The sequence below is a fragment of the Pelobates fuscus genome, chromosome 1, assembly GCF_036172605.1.
Source record: "Pelobates fuscus isolate aPelFus1 chromosome 1, aPelFus1.pri, whole genome shotgun sequence".
Classification (NCBI taxonomy): Eukaryota; Metazoa; Chordata; class Amphibia; order Anura; family Pelobatidae; genus Pelobates; species Pelobates fuscus.
Window position 1 is genome coordinate 72,513,455 of NC_086317.1, and position 16,542 is coordinate 72,529,996.

Sequence of the window (16,542 nt, forward strand, 5' to 3'; positions counted from 1 at the left end):
AGATTGGATGGCTGACAGTGCCTCCAGTTCCTTCACATTGTCTCCCACCCGGTCCCCTGCTGAAAGCTCAGAGTTGGCACCTGCAGCCCATTGCCATCTGTCTTTCACCTCATCCCCTTGCAAATCAGCCAAGCAGTCTGAGCCACAAGTCATGCAGCAGTCTATTATGCTTTTCGATGACTCTGCTGGCGGGGTTTCTGTGGCCCATCCGCCTAGCCCTGCCCCAGAAGTGGAAGAGATTGAGTGCACTGATGCATAACCACTTATGTGTCAGGATGTGGACATGCAAGGACCACTGCAGCACGTCTTTGATGATGATGAAACACAGATGCCAACTACTGTGGCTTTCTGCAGTGCGCAGACCGGCAAGCAGGGCAGGGTTGAGGAGTGGGTGGAAGATGATGTGGAGGATGATGAGGTCCTAGACCCCACATGGAATGAAGGTCATGCGAGTGATGTGTGCAGTTTGGGGGAAGAGGCGGTGGTCGCACAGAGGCACCAGCACAGCTTAAGAGGGAGCAGGGTGCAAAAGCAGAGTGGCTGTCCCCTAGACAGTATGCCTGCTACTGCCCACAGCACCCAGAGACCGAGCACACCAAAGCCAGCTCCAAGGAGTTCCCTGGCGTGGCAGTTCTTGCAATCAGAGTCTGAAGCGAGGCATAAACATGCTAAACCTGAGCACAACCTGCATGACCAGGCATCTATATGCAAAGCACGAGCTGCAGTGGTGTAAGCACCTCAAAAACCAAGAAAAGGGGGGGGCGGGGCCTGACAGCTAAGATGGCCAGTCGCACATTTTAGGAGCTCCTGCAACTCTGAGCCAAAAAGCAATGTTACCAACCGTTATAATGGCACAAGTGGCAAACGGTGACCGGGAGCAGGTGCAGAACAGCATCCTGCACACAGCGATAGATGCCCGACACGGATGCACCGTGGAAACGCTTCAACCGGCCATGCGGCCTAAACCTATGCTGAGCCTGAGGCCCAGGGTAGACGGCCGACCTACCGGCACGGGACGAACTCCTATACAGCCCACCTCAGCCCTGCTGCCCCCCCCTATGGACCGGTGGGGGACATCCCGGTCTTCGCTGGGGACGATCAAACCCATACTCACGCCTGAACGAGCGACAAAAACGCCAACCAAGCGCAACTCACAAGGCCCGGCCAAGATGGCGGCGAGGCCTAAGACCGGGCAACCACGCATCGCACCACCCAAGCACACAAGGGACTTCATAGACCTGCTACGCAATCATTACTGGGCAAAGCTTGAAGCCCGAAGAAAACCCTACCGGCTGGCGATGAGGGAGGTGGCGGCGTGGATCCGCCCGGCCACCAGGCGCACCCTGCAATGGACCCCCCCTCACAACGCCAGGGCGGCCTCCAAACTGAATCGAAGCCCAAACAGGCGGGAAACGGCGAACGCTGAAACCCACGAGCCCGCATCACAGCAGAAAACCCGACCTACCCCTCACTCAGCGGACCCAGCAATAAAGGATAAGCAACACGCCAATCTGCATACTGCCATCCACAAAGTCTGACCAACACTCAAGCGCAAGAGAGGATTAATAAAAGCAGCAGGATATCGACCACAGACAGCCCGAGCATGCACCAACATACCTGCACGGAGAGTAGTCACCAGATGGCAAGCAACGATGCGTACCTCTACAGTGACGCACCCTCACTACTTCTCCACCAGCTCAGAGACACTGAGACAACACGGAAAGCACCTGGTACCGAATGGAACTCTGACTACACTGAGAGGCCTACCTCACCGATCCGTTGAGAGCCGGGACAGCCAGCAGCGCTTACCCTGGTCACGGGACTATATCTGCCCCCTAGAGGGCATAGGCTAAGCAGGGGTCCAATGGTTATACCCTGGCCCTCGGAGAGGATGCCATGCACATCTCACACATGAGGGACGCTACCCTGCCATTTCTCAGTTGTTATACTTTTCTTATTTAAATTCTCTCACCTTCACTTTCTTAAGGGTAGCAGATACAAGTCTATTTTACTTATGTTACACAAATACCAAATTTATTAACTAATCTTGTACTGTTAAACGTTGACTAAGTTATATTTTATTTTGTTTTACTTTAACCTAATGATTTCACTGTCTAGCCAGGCTTGTTATCACTACCTAAAATGTACAAGCTCTTAAGCCACTGTCTAACCTTAGCACATCGTTAAACACGCTGTCGTGGAGTCTGTATATAACGTGTAAACAGCTATTTCAATTGAAGCACATTCTTGATTCACCTAAACCTGTTTAAACGCTAACAATTCGTTACACCTACATGTTAGACCTCTTAATTATCGCTACCTGTCCCTTTTAAAAATTTATGCATACCCTATTCACTTTAACTTACCTGTGTAATCCTTCTTAGATAAGCTATTGGTACTGGTGAAACTATTGTTACTCTCAATAATGTTACCCAAGCATAATCTACATAATCTAACTGACGTTGCTCATTTATCAGTAACTTTATCAAATGCATGTTTAGCGTAGAATATGTAAAACGACTACTAATTTTACAAAGCTTGTAAGCATACAGTTAATCGATAAGCTTGTTTTAAACCTTAACGAACACTCGACATGTACTAGACTAAAATCTAAACGTTGTTCATTTGTTGTGCTCTTCAAATTCTCTAAGCAAAGTTCATCATTTCAGTTTATCTCCTTACCTTTAAAAAAAAAATTGTGTGCAAGATCTCATGTCTACCCCTATGTTCGAATTGTACCTAACGAGCTAGAGGATTGCCTTTGGGGTACCTCATTAGCAATTGTTATCACTGTGCGCACTTCAAAAATAAAGAATTTAAAAAAAAACAAAAAAAAAACAAGAAAGGTGCTGTCTCAGCCTCTTCCGCCACCTCTGGAGTCACAGTGGCACCTGCCACCCTGCAAGCAGAGGATGTGGCAGCAACGCCACCACGCCCGCCACCGTCCCCAAGCATCTCCACACTGGCCCATGGAAGCGTTCAGCTGTCCATCTCCCAAACACTGGAGAGAAAGAGGAAGTACACCCCTACCCACCCGCGATCCCTGGCCCTGAATGCCAGCATTTCAAAATTCGGGGCCTTTGAAATGCTGTCATTCCGTCTGGTGGAGACGGACAGTTTTAAAAACCTGATGGCGGTGGTCCCATGTGGTCCCAGCCGCCACTACTTTTCCAGGCGAGCCATCCCAAAATCAGGTGTGCACTGCGCAACTCCATCTGTGGCAAGGTCCACATAACCACAGATACGTGGACCAGGGATGCTATATCTCCCTAACTGCAAACTGGGCAAATGTAGAGGTGACTGGGCCTGAGGCGGATAGCAGTTTGGCGCATGTCCTTCCGCTGGATTGCAGGGCATTTCTCTTTGCCTCCTGTTGCCTCCTCCTCCTACTCTGCTTCCTCCTCCTCTACCACCACCTCGTCCAGGCAGCGTAACATCTTCACCACCAACTTCAGCACAGCCAAGGGGAAACGACAGCAGGCTGTTTTAAAACTCATATGTTTTGGGGGAAAACCCCACACCGCGCAGGAGCTGTGGGCAGGCATGGAACAACAGACCGATGAGTGGTTGTTGCCACTAAGCCTCAAGCCCGGCCTGGTGGTGTGCGATAATGGGCGAGATCTCATAGCTCTGTGCTGAATTTGGTGGTGCAGAAATTCCTGAAACACTACCCAGATATATCAGAGCTCCTGCAGAAAGTGCGGGCCGTCTGTGCGCACTTTCGGCGTTCTCACCCTGCTGCTGCTCGCCTGTCTGTGCTGCAGCTTAACTTCGGCATTCCTGCTCACTGCCTCATATGTGACGTGCCCACAAAGTAGAACTTCACCTTGCACATGCTGGAGAGACTGTGTGAGCAGCAGCAGGGGATAGTGGAGTTTCAGATGCAGCACACACGGGTCAGTCGCTCTGCGGAACAGCACCACTTCACCACCAATGAGACCTATGTACCATTTTGCACTGTTTCGAGTACTCCACCAACATGGCCAGTGTCGATGACGCCGTTCTCAGCCTTACTATCCCACTTCTATGTCTCTTTGAAAAACGCTTCAGGCAATAATGGAAGAGGATGTGGCACAGGAGGAAGAGGAGGAGGAAGAGGGGTCAGTTCCATGGTTATCAGGCCAGTCATTCACAAGTGGCTTGGAGGGTAGGTTCCTGCACCAGCATAGGCCAGTTACACAATTGTCCAGCCAGGGTACAGTTCTGGAGGATGAGGAGGATGATGAGGATGAGGAACCTTGCTCACAACAGGGTGGCATCCAACGCAGCCCGTGGGCATCACTGCAGCGTGGCTGGGAGGATACGGAGGACACAGACGATACACCTCCCACAGAGGACAGCTTGTCCTTGCCTCTGGGCAGCCTGGCACACATGAGCGACTACATGCCGCAGTGCCTGTGCAACGACTGCCGAGTTGCCCACATTTTAACTTGTGCTGATTACTGGGTGGCCACCCTGCTGGATCCCCGTTACAAGGACAACATGCCGTCCTTAATTCCCTTACTGGAGCGTGATCAGAATATTCGTGACTACAAGCACACGCTGGTAGATGCACTGCTGAGGGCATTCCCAATTTGGACATTTCCACTTAGGGGTGTACTCACTTTTGTTGCAAACAGTTTAGACATTAATGGCTGTGTGTTGAGTTATTTTGAGGGGACAGCAAATTTACACTGTTATACAGGCTGTACACTTACTACTTTACATTGTAGCAGAGTGTAATTTCTTCAGTGAAAAGATATAATAAAATATTTACAAAAATGTGAGCGGTATACTCACTTTTGTGAGATACTGTAATTTTAAATGTGTGTATATCTAGCTTTGTGTACCTGTGTTTTTCTTTCTGTGAGCATGTATCTGTCTGTCTCCGAGAGTGTGTAACTGAATGTTTTTATCAGTTGTAATCAAAATTATTCAAGCCCCTTTGAAAATCGTGTATTTTCGACATGTACTGACTTTCAGCTGTGTGCAATGAACAAATCAAACAAAAGCAATTGAAATAGCTCAACACAACAAATTATACAAGTGGTTTCCCCACATACAACCGAAAATGCAACTTATAATGACTTCTTCAGTCTCAAAATTATTCAACCCTCTGAATAGAATCCCTCACAAAAGCACAAATATGCAAAACAGGTGTTGTGTCAAGCACACCTGATGCAACTAATCAAGGGCTTTATTAGTTGCACCAGGTCTGATTAAGCTGGAAAACTTGAAATATCTGAACTGGCTAGAAGTTTGCTGAGTGTCACATTTTACTGCATGTTAGAAATATGGCTAAGCCAAAAGTAGGAACAGTGGTTACACTAACTGGACAGGGTAGATAAAGGAAATTATCAATGGCTGCAACCAGATTTTTGAGGAGGAAGGTTGTGAAAAAACCCTTGAGTGACTGCTAAAGGCCTGTAGGAAGACTTGGTGGCAACAGGCATTAAGTTTTCAATGAGCACAGTAAGATGCGTTCTAAACACAGAAGGTTTCCATGCCAGAACTTCACAATGTATACCACTACTGACCCAAAAGCACAAGAAACATTGTCTCCAATATACTCAAAATCATATAAATAAGCCACATAAGTTTTGGGATTCTGTTCTGTTGAGCGATGATCATAGGCGTCCGCAGGAATTTTTCCAGGGGGGGGCAGAATTGTAATGACATCCATGCTTGGCCCCTTTTTGACAGTGTCATGAAGGGGAGGAGCATAGCCATTATCACATAAAGCCAGGGTGAATAGCGTTTTCACAACTATGGTGTCAGGAATACGTTTGTATTCCTGACACTATAGTGTTCCTTTAAGCAAATTAAAGGAACATTCTGGTCACCATAACAACTTCATCTAAATGAAAATGCTATGATGCCAGGAAGCCCCTGGGTGCTCTCTTTCCTTTAAGGGGTTAAACCGCTCTCAAATGGTTTAACCCCAAAGTCTCCCTTCAGCTCCAGGTCGCTCAGTGGTATTCGACATCTGAAACGGAGTGTCAGGAAGTGCAGATTGACGTCAAGCATGGGTGACGTCAAGCATGGCTAGAGTTGACAGTTGACGCTCTAATCCAATCGCTAGTTCCCGGTTGATAAAAGTTTTTTACTTTTTTTTATGAATGGGGAGCTACTGATTGGCTTAGAGTGCCAGCTGACCGCTCTAGCCAATCAGCGACACCCCTAACCAGCGGCACTCTGTGCTTCCTGACACACAGTAAATAAAAGTGAACACATTAACACTGATATTTTTTTTTACCTGGGGAGATGAGAAGGTCCAGAGTTTCCCTGCCAGGTCCAGGTACCAAAGCCTTATGATGTGGTGTCCAGAATAAAGTGGAGGGTTCACTTCATTTGTCCTTCCTGCTCCAATCTCCTTTTCTTCTCCTTCATTTGACAGTCTTCTTTTTCTTCTGACACGGTCTTCTCTCCTCCTTGGCTCCTTCTGCTCCTTTACCTTTCTGCTCCTTTCTGCTTATTTTGCGCCCTTCTGATTCCTTTCTGCTCCTTGCAGACCCTTTCTGCTCCTTCTCCTACTTTAGCTTTGTGCTCCTTGCTGTCCCTTTCTGCTCCTTCACCTTTGTGCTCCTTCTGTCCCTTTCTGCTCCTTGCAGACTCTTCATTTAGGCTGCCCCCCCCAACCCCCATGCCTCACTTCCCTAATCTATAAGCTGCCCTGTCCCCATGCCTCACCTATAAACTGCCCCCCCCATGCCTCACTTGCCTCACCTATAAGCTGCCCACCCATGCCTCACTTGCCTCACCTATAAGCTGCCCCATGCATCACTTGCCTCACCTATAAGCTGCCCCCCCACTTGCCTCACCTATAAGCTGCCCCCCCACTTGCCTCACCTATAAGCTGCCCCCCACTTGCCTCACCTATAAGCTGCACCCCCACTTGCCTCACCTATAAGCTGCCCCCCCACTTGCCTCACCTATAAACTGCCCCCCACTTGCCTCACCTATGAATTGCCCCCCCCCACTTGCCTCACCTATAAGCTGCCCCCCCACTTGCCTCACCTATAAGCTGCCCCCCCATGCCTCACTTGCCTCACCTATAAGCTGCCCCCCCATGCCTCACTTGCCTCACCTATAAGCTGCCCCCATGCCTCACTTGCCTCACCTATAAGCTGCCCCCCACTTGCCTCACCTATAAACTGCCCCCCCCACTTGCCTCACCTATAAACTGCCCCCAACTTGCCTCACCTATAAGCTGCCCCCCCCACTTGCCTCACCTATAAACTGCCCCCCACTTGCCTCACCTATAAACTGCCCCCCACTTGCCTCACCTATAAACTGCCCCCCACTTGCCTCACCTATAAACTGCCCCCCCACTTGCCTCACCTATAAACTGCCCCCCCACTTGCCTCACCTATAAACTGCCCCCCCACTTGTCTCACCTATAAGCTTCCCCCCCACTTGCCTCACCTATAAGCTGCCCCCCACTTGCCTCACCTATAAGCTGCCCCCCACTTGCCTCACTTATAAGCTGCCCCCCACTTGCCTCACCTATAATCTGCCTCCCCACTTGCCTCACCTATAAACTGCCCCCCCACTTGCCTCACCTATAAGCTGCCCCCCACTTGCCTCACCTATAAGCTGCCCCCCCCACTTGCCTCACCTATAAGCTGCCCCCCCCACTTGCCTCACCTATAAACTGCCCCCCCACTTGCCTCACCTATAAGCTATCTCTCCCCCCCATCCCTCACTTACCTGATCTGTAGGCTGTCTCTGCTGGCTGCATGTGTTGCTCCTGGGTTACACTCAGCAGAGAGAAGCAGGGATAGATGCAGCTTCCTATCCCTGTCTCTCCATACACAGAGGGGGGCAAGTGCCCCCCCTTAACTCCCCCTCCCCTACCCTGCGGACGCCCATGGCGATGATACAAAACTGGACCTTTTGGCCCAATGGATCAGCTTTATGAAGCATACGCTGAAAAGAACACTCTGCCTACAGCTAAGAATGGTGGTGACTTGGTGATGCTCTGGTGCTGCTATGCATCCTCTGGCACCGGAAACCTGCAGTGTGTGTGGAAGGCAAGATGAATTCATTGAAGTATCAAGAAATCCTAGGAGAAAAAGTAATGCCGTCTGTGAGGAAGCTGAAGATTAGGCATCATTGGACCTTCCAGCAAGAAAATGACCCCAAGCATATCTGAAATTCCACCAAGGCTTAGATGCAGAAGAAGTCCTGGAAAATTCTATAGTGGCCACCACTGTAGCATGCAAACCCAAGAATATTACTGAACTGGAGGCTATTGCACATGAGCAATGGGCTAGATTCCTCAGGAATGCTCCCAGACGCTGGTGTTTGGATATGCATCTCATTTGCAACAAGTCATAACAGCAAAAAGGTGCTCTACTAAGTACTACAGATGCTTTCCATGAAGGGGTTGAATAATTTCTGGAGACTGGAGAAGTCATCATAAGTTGAATTTTGAGTTGAATTTGGGGAAACCACTTGAAGCATTTATTGTGTTCAAAAATGTCAATTGTTTTTGTTATATTTGTTCATTGCAAACAGCTGAACTATTTTACAATAAATCTGATTTTCAATGGAGGTTGAATAATTTTAATTTCAACTGAATGTGAGTGTGTCTGACCAAGTGTAGGAATGTACATCTGTGTACATGTGTGTCTGTGAGCATGTATCTATGTGTCAAGGGCATCATCTTGTAGAAGACCCCAAAGGTCACTGAATATATAGAGATAGATAGGTGGACATTGCACAGTTTTTATTCTGTGAGTATGTTACATTATGTTATTTGACATGAAGACAAGTGCGCACAATATAGGCCAAAATATCAGAACTCAAAGGTTATTTTGCCTATATGGCTATTTTTGTCTAATTGTGCATTTTGATTGACTATCACATCATCACCACTCATTGTTTCACTTTGTATCTCAGCGATTGATTTCCTAAGACTTGTTCATGTGCTTAGCTGATGTCCACGTTCAATCAGGAATAATGTATAAAAAATTCAATCTCTGTCCACAGTGGATGCCATTCAAGCCTGTAGTGCAGCATTTGTAGAAAACACGTTACCCAGCAACTTAGATGCTATGGACACACCAGCACCACCTAATAACTCAACTCCAACACAAGCAAAAGCGAGAAGATCAAGTCTTGTGAGCATGAACAGTGAGATGTCTGGGTCCTCAGAAAGTCTTCCCTCAGCAAAAATTGCAAACAGTAAGAATGGTTACATATAGTCATATGAAAAAGATTATGTTGATTTTATTCCTGTGCATATAAAAAGTACATCTTTTTAAACAGGTTACTGTAAAGAACTTTTTTGGTTGTCTATAATTTTGTAGTTCTCTTGATAAAGCCCACTTTGTTTTCAACATTTTGTTCCTCCTTACAGTTTCATTGTCCTTAATATATTAAATGTAGGTCTGTAGTTCCTGATTATGACAAATGCTCCTTACCCTGGACGTTTGTCACGAACAAGAGGATATAAATGATTTTTTTAATTTCTTTATTTTACATCAGGCAGCTGTTTTTCAAAGCAGCCACCTATTATGAAAACAACGATGAATACCATGTCAAACGTGCCTATCGGACAAGCTCCTGGAGGAGCCTGCTAGCTAGCCTCCTGCCCAAAGACTATGGGCCACATACAAAGTCCCTGTTCGGGAGTTAAATCTCCCCAGCTGCCATTAGCAGCTTTCCCTGGGTGCCCCTGATTCTGCACTTTCCCTTCATGCGAATGGAACCGAAAGCTGGCTCTCTGGCGGTCTTTCGCTTGAATCAAACCCACGAATAGTCCCAGCAGTAACTAGCCGCACCGACTTCTTAATTATTGCTCTGACGTTTTGTGAAGCTCTACAACCTTTTATCGCACATCCCTTGCTCTTACCCATTGTGATGAATGATAGTTTGGCCTATGTGTTACCTGATATTTATACCCCAGTGAAGTCATGAAACAGGAAGTCATGGTTGAACAATTTTTTGTTCCTAGTCACCCAGGTGCACTAAAAAAAAAAAAAAATTCAATGGTATTATACTTCAACTATATTTTTCTCATATGAATTCATCAGGGTACCAATAATTGTGCACACATCTATTTAACAAACTTTATTATCTTTATAAACTTGTTTTGTGTTTGCAATTGTTTGATATCCATGAGAGCAGAATATTTTTGTGTATTTTTTAAACAAAAGATAAACAAGTAAACAATTAAAGGCGATTTTTCACAGCCTTCTTTGTTCATATTTACCAATGATGCCATGTTAATGGAGGGCATTGTAGTTATACATTTCCATAAATTAGAATACTATATTCGACATGTGATTTCTACAACATCATTGGTATACACTTCTTGTATGTGGGACTCATGGCAGATTATTATACTTATTTGGATCTAATGTTAGTGATGTTTCACGGTTTTGCCCAGTTACAGCAAATTGGTGGGGAACAAAACGCCTGGATTACGCCTTATATTGTCCTGATGTCCTTACTGCATTCCCAACTGTTGCATTGCCACATCTTTTCCATGCCAGCTACTGGGAGTCAACGGATGTGGCAGCTTTCATTCTACGACAGGTATGGTCCTACAAGAGTGCTCCATGCTTTGTGTGATTTTCTAAATAGTGATAGGGTGGAAAACATTAATTCCAATGACAGACATCATATGTTTTCTATTTGTTTTGCTGCCTGCAATTCAATTCATTATAGTGACATGTAAAACCCCTAAGTGTTATCCTAATACAAGTCAAGACAAGACAAGAGTTGTTATGATAAATATTACATACTCGTTTTCCTGGCACTATAGTGCCCTGAGGGTGCCCCCACCCTCAGGGTTCCACTCCCGTGGCACTGAAGGGGGAGGAAGGGGTTAAACACTTCCCTTTTTTCCAGCGCCGGGCTCCCTCGGTGCTGGGACTCTCCTCCCTCTTCTGACACCCTGGCTGAATGCGCATGCGCGGCAAAAGCCACGCGCGCATTCAGCCAGTCTCATAGGAAAGCATTCTCAATGCTTTCCTATGGACGCTGGCGTCTTCTCACTGTGAAAATCATAGTGAGAAGCGCGGAAGCGCCTCTAGCGGCTTTCAATGAGACAGTCACTAGAGGCTGGATTAACCCATAGGCAAACTGAAACTGCAATGTTTACAGCAAAAAGGGTTAAACCTAGCTGGACCAGGCACCCAGACCACTTCATTAAGCTGAAGTGGTCTGGGTGCCTATAGTGGTCCTTTAAGAATGATAATAGTACTTTAAATAAGCCATGTATAATAATTTTATTTATTCAGAAAACAACACAAAATACAATGGTTGACATGTTTCACATTTTCATATGCCTTTGAAAACGTTTAGACTTGGTAGACGTGGTGAACTAATGTCCTACGTTAAAGTACCCCATAAAGACAGCAGCTACAAATTTGAGATAGAAGTAATGGTAATGAATACTACTTTTTTACATTCAGTATACGGAGATTGCAATTGGTTAATAAGTATCTTAATTGTGGAAATAGTTTTACAACATCGAAACAATTTCACCATACTTTCTTTTTGTACACCTCAATTCTGCTTAGCTTTAATCTCACATTTACATTTTATGGCCTTTCAAACTCCTAATATTAACACAATCACATAGAGGTTTATTCTTAAATTAAGAAGTACACAAGGTTTAAATATAATGCACTCTATAACTGGTATTTTATACATATATAAAATGTGATATAACAACATACGTGTGAGAGAATTGTGCTAGGGTTAACTCTATACTGGTAAATTAGTTATGACAAGTATCTTTGAGTGGTTTGAGTGCAATGAACACAAGTGGTTACAGCTATTCAATAAGGAATCAAAATGAGGGCCCACGGGTGATCCAAAGACTAAAATGATGCACCTATAAAACTGCACCTTCAGAGGAACTGACCTAATTTGCTGTATTATTTGGAGGGCTCCCGTGAAATAGGAAACATGGTGACCAAGTTTGCTTGATCAGTATTTGTTTGTTTGAATTTTGCTTCAACAGTACTTACAACCGTATAAATAAACAGTAGATTAAAGGTTCAAATTTGGTCAGTGCTTTTCATTTGTCTTTCAGCTTATGAGATATGAAAGTGTACAAATCAAACAAAAGGAAGGTATTGACACAGTGAACATGAGTCCCTCAGGTCGACAGGAAAAATGGCTTCGTAAGAGGAACCATGTGAAGCTACGGGTATGTTATACGGTGAATATATGTGAGCTTTACCTAGACTGAGTGATAAGAAAAGTTTGAGATCAAAATTATCACTCTTTGCTGTTTGCATTTTGTCTCAGACAATTATGATTAAACTACTTCCTCCAATACTACCTACTACTACTACCTCCTACTACCTACAAAACCAACAATGCTGGCACCGAATGGTGGAATGGCTTGAAAAGGGGTTTGTTGGAAATACTGGTACTGATGTGCCTTTTACTAGCCAGTCTGTCCAAAAGAATCTGTGTTTACGCTGAGTTCTCTAAATTCGCCACTCCAGACCACTTACTTATCTGTCAATGACTTGATCACTCATACGTTGTATTGCAATCAGTAATTATTCATGTTTTGTTGATATGTATAAAATCTGGTAACCTATAGATAGTGATGTTTTGGTCCTAACCACCATGTACAAAAAAAACCCCATAAAACATAGAACATATTATATAGATACACCAAACCTACTCTACCTAAGTGTGTAAAACATCATGTACTACACTTAACCCCTTAAGGACACATGACATGTGTGACATGTCATGATTCTCTTTTATTCCAGAAGTTTGGTCCTTAAGGGGTTAAAATTAAGACCTAGGTATACGCCCATAAAACATATTTTAGGTTTGTGTCAGATTGTATATTTGGGTCCAGGAGTTATGCAAAGAGACCCATATATACAATATATATTTCCTTGCACTCACGCTTAAACGACCTCCTGCTGCAGTGCAGTGGGTTTGAATTGCCGGGTGCCCGTCCCTTTAGGGATTAAGAGATGTACACAATTGAAGAGAAGTAGAGGCTGCACTCACGGTCTTTGGTTTCAAATATGAACAATCGGTTTTATTCCATGTGTCAAAATCAACGTTTCGGTCCACACAGGGACCTTCCTCAGGATTGAGTGCACTCTATCCTGAGGAAGGTCCCTGTGTGGACCGAAACATTGATTTTGACACAAAGAATAAAACCGATTTTTCATATTTGAAACCAAAGACCGTGAGTGCAGCCTCTACTTCTCTTCAATTGTATATATATGGATGGATGTAAGTATAGATGGGTGTATAGATAGATATAGATTAATATAGATATGAGACACCTGAGAAATAAACTAAATGTTTAGTGGGACTGTTCAACCAGGTCTGTACATGTACCGTATATACTCGAGTATAAGTCGAGTTTTTCAGCACATTTTTTGTGCTGAAAAACCCCAACTCGACTTATACTCAAGTCACTGTCTGTATTATGGCAACTTACATTGCCATAATACAGACAGGGGGCTGTGTGCGTTTACTTACCTCTCCTGCAGCTCCTGTCAGCTCCCTTCTCCTCCGCGCCGGTGCGGTCAGCACCTCTGTCAGCTCCCAGTGTAAGTCTCGCGAGAGCCGCGGGGTCATAGTGGGGCTCTCGCGAGACTTACACTGGGAGCTGACAGGGGAGCTGACCGGACCGGCGCGGAGTATAAGGGAGCTGACAGGAGCTGCAGGAGAGGTAAGTAAGAGCTTCCCCCCTCCACTGAACTGCCAATGCCACTGGACCACCAGGGAGTGAGAGCCGCCCTCCTTGCCATGTATCAAGCAGGGAGGGGGGACGAAAAAAATATATAATAATAAAATAATATTAAAAATAATAATAAAATAAAAAAAAATAATAATAAAAATGCCCACCCCCCACCAAGGCTCTGACACACACACACACACACACACACACACTGCACTCACACACACACTGCATTCATACACACACACTGCACTCATATACACACACTGCACTCATACACACACACTGCATTCATTATATACACACACTGTAAATAAATATTCAATTAATATAATTTTTTTAGGATCTAATTTTATTTAGAAATTTACCAGTAGCTGCTGCATTTCCCACCCTAGTCTTATACTCGAGTCAATAAGTTTTCCCAGTTTTTTGGGGTAAAATTAGGGGCCTCGGCTTATATTCGGGTCGGCTTATACTCAAGTATATACGGTAATTGAAATGAAGAATTTCTTTACAAATTGTACATTTTATTTAAGGATAACTTTCACTACCCGCCAAAGCTAGACAATTAGCCAAAGTCTATCCAAAAATATATATGTTCACCAGCTTGAAAAACAAATGTAAGGGTAAATTTTAATTTAACAACCAGTTATCATGGATGGTAATGGGATATGCACTAAATTCAATGAGCCCTCATCAGTAAGAAATTACTGTTTGATATGGATGTCCAAAGCACTATGATAGCAAAACCCATAGTTACAAGCTGCAGAATGTTTGCTTTTTATTAGTTCCAGCTACAGATTCTTACTGGAAATGTTTTACCATTCTGGGAAGTAGTAAATCAGCAGGCTATAATTTCACTTTGATTTCATCAAACTATAAGCTCTAGGAAGCTACAGGGGCATTTATCCTTTTCCTCTTCAGTAATGAAAGGTGGGAAGATGTGTCGTAGCTCATACGTACTCACAAATGACTAATGTGTATCTGTGCAAAAATATCTTGTGTTTCAAAAACATGTTTGACGCTTTGGAACATTTTTTTTTAAGGAGAAAGGGTACTTCTTATCTATAGTGCAATTGATAATTAATAATGTTCAGTTAATACATTTTAATCACTCAAAATAATATTCTTAGCTTGATCTTTTCACATTTGCCAATATGAACCACGCTACTTGAATGCTCATTAGCTGCAGAATTGTAAAAAAAAAGTCCACACAGGTATTAACAACTGATTTATTTAGAATCTAAACTCTTCAAAAAAAGAAAAAAAATGCTCTAAAAAGTAATGCATCCATATATTAGAAGCCTGTTGTGAAGTGAACCTATAAAAATGTTAGCTAGAAATCGAAGACATCCCTATGCTGTTTTTGTTCATTTGCATAGCTTGCACTGCACTGTGGGAGAGATGTGAAAACACAATGCTTCAGATCTGCTGTATACAAGACATGTTTAAATTGCTTTGTGATCATACAGAAACATGTTTGAGAATCTTTGTGGAGTTCTATCTACAACTTTATAAATATATACAGACCAGCTTACTTCATGTATCATGCAAGCGTAAAGGGTAGTAATTTGACATAGTTTTATTATTTAGAGTAAGTGTGATGGAATGTTTGCTGTGATATTATCAAGCTAAATTAAAAATACAATACATTAATTCTACAATAAATACTAGATTTTAAAATAGAAAAAAAAAAAAACTCTTACATGGATGCATGATGGTATGACAGCAAGATGTTATAATTTCTGAATTTCCACAGTTGGAGCCTACGTTAAAAGCTATAACTAGTATATCTTAGCTGTGTGACTTATATTGTGTTCTAATTTTCAGAACGTAACAGCCAATCACAGAGCTAATGATATCATTGCTGTGGAAGGGGGGCCCCAGGTATTGGTCGGTCGCTTCATGTATGGACCATTAGACATGGTAGCGCTAACTGGAGAGAAGGTATGTGCACATTGTAATAATGTAGGGCTAGTTCCAATGATAAACCTGAACATTTAAACATGTATTTAGTCCAAAGTTTAGATTAAAATAAATAAATAGAAACATAGAATGTGATGACAGATAAGAACCATTTGGCCCATCTAGTCTGCCCAATTTTCTAAATACTTTCATTAGTCCCTGGCCTTATCTTATAGTTAGGATATCCTTATGCCTATCCCAGGCATGCTTAAACTTCTTCACTGTGTTAACCTCTACCACTTGCTTGAAGGCTATTCCATGCATCCACTACCCTCTCAGTAAAGTAATACTCCCTAATATTATTTTTAAACCTTTGCCCCTATAATTTAAGAATATGTCCTCTTGTTGTGGTAGTTTTTCTACTTTTAAATATAGTCTCCTCTATTACTGTATTGATTCCCTTTATGTATTTAAATGTTTCTATCATATCCCCCCTGTCTCATCTTCCTCCAAGCTATACATGTTAAGTTCCTTTAAACTTTCCTTGTAAATTTTATCCTGCAATCCATGAACCAGCTTAGTAGCCCTTCTCTTAACTCTCTCTAAAGTATCAATATGCTTCTGAAGATACGGTCTCCAGTACTGCGTACAATACTCCAAGTGAGGTCTCACCAGTGTTCTGTACAATGGCATGAGCACTTCTCTCTTTCTACTGCTAATACCTCTCCCTATACAACCAAGCATTTTGCTAGCATTTCCTGCTGCTCTATTACATTATCATCAGAAATAATCACCCCTAAATCCCTTTCCTCAGATGTTGAGGTTAGGACACTATCAAATATTCTGCACTGTGCCCTTGGGTTTTCACGTCCAAGATGCCTTATCTTGAGCTTATCCACATTAAATGTCAGCTGCCACAGCTCTGACCATTTTTCTAGTTTACCTAAATCATTTGACATTTGGCTTATCCCACC

At 43.7% G+C, this 16,542-nt stretch overlaps 1 protein-coding gene across 1 annotated transcript in view; it reads left to right on the plus strand.

The window, feature by feature from the left end:
• Positions 1-16,542, plus strand: part of PITPNM3 (PITPNM family member 3) — a 555,560-nt gene that overhangs the window by 521,468 nt on the left and 17,550 nt on the right. The window contains exons 11-14 of the mRNA XM_063449741.1: positions 8,974-9,168; positions 10,376-10,524; positions 12,032-12,148; positions 15,494-15,610. Of these exons, the coding sequence (XP_063305811.1) occupies positions 8,974-9,168; positions 10,376-10,524; positions 12,032-12,148; positions 15,494-15,610 (578 nt within the window). The remainder of the gene's footprint in view (positions 1-8,973; positions 9,169-10,375; positions 10,525-12,031; positions 12,149-15,493; positions 15,611-16,542) is intronic.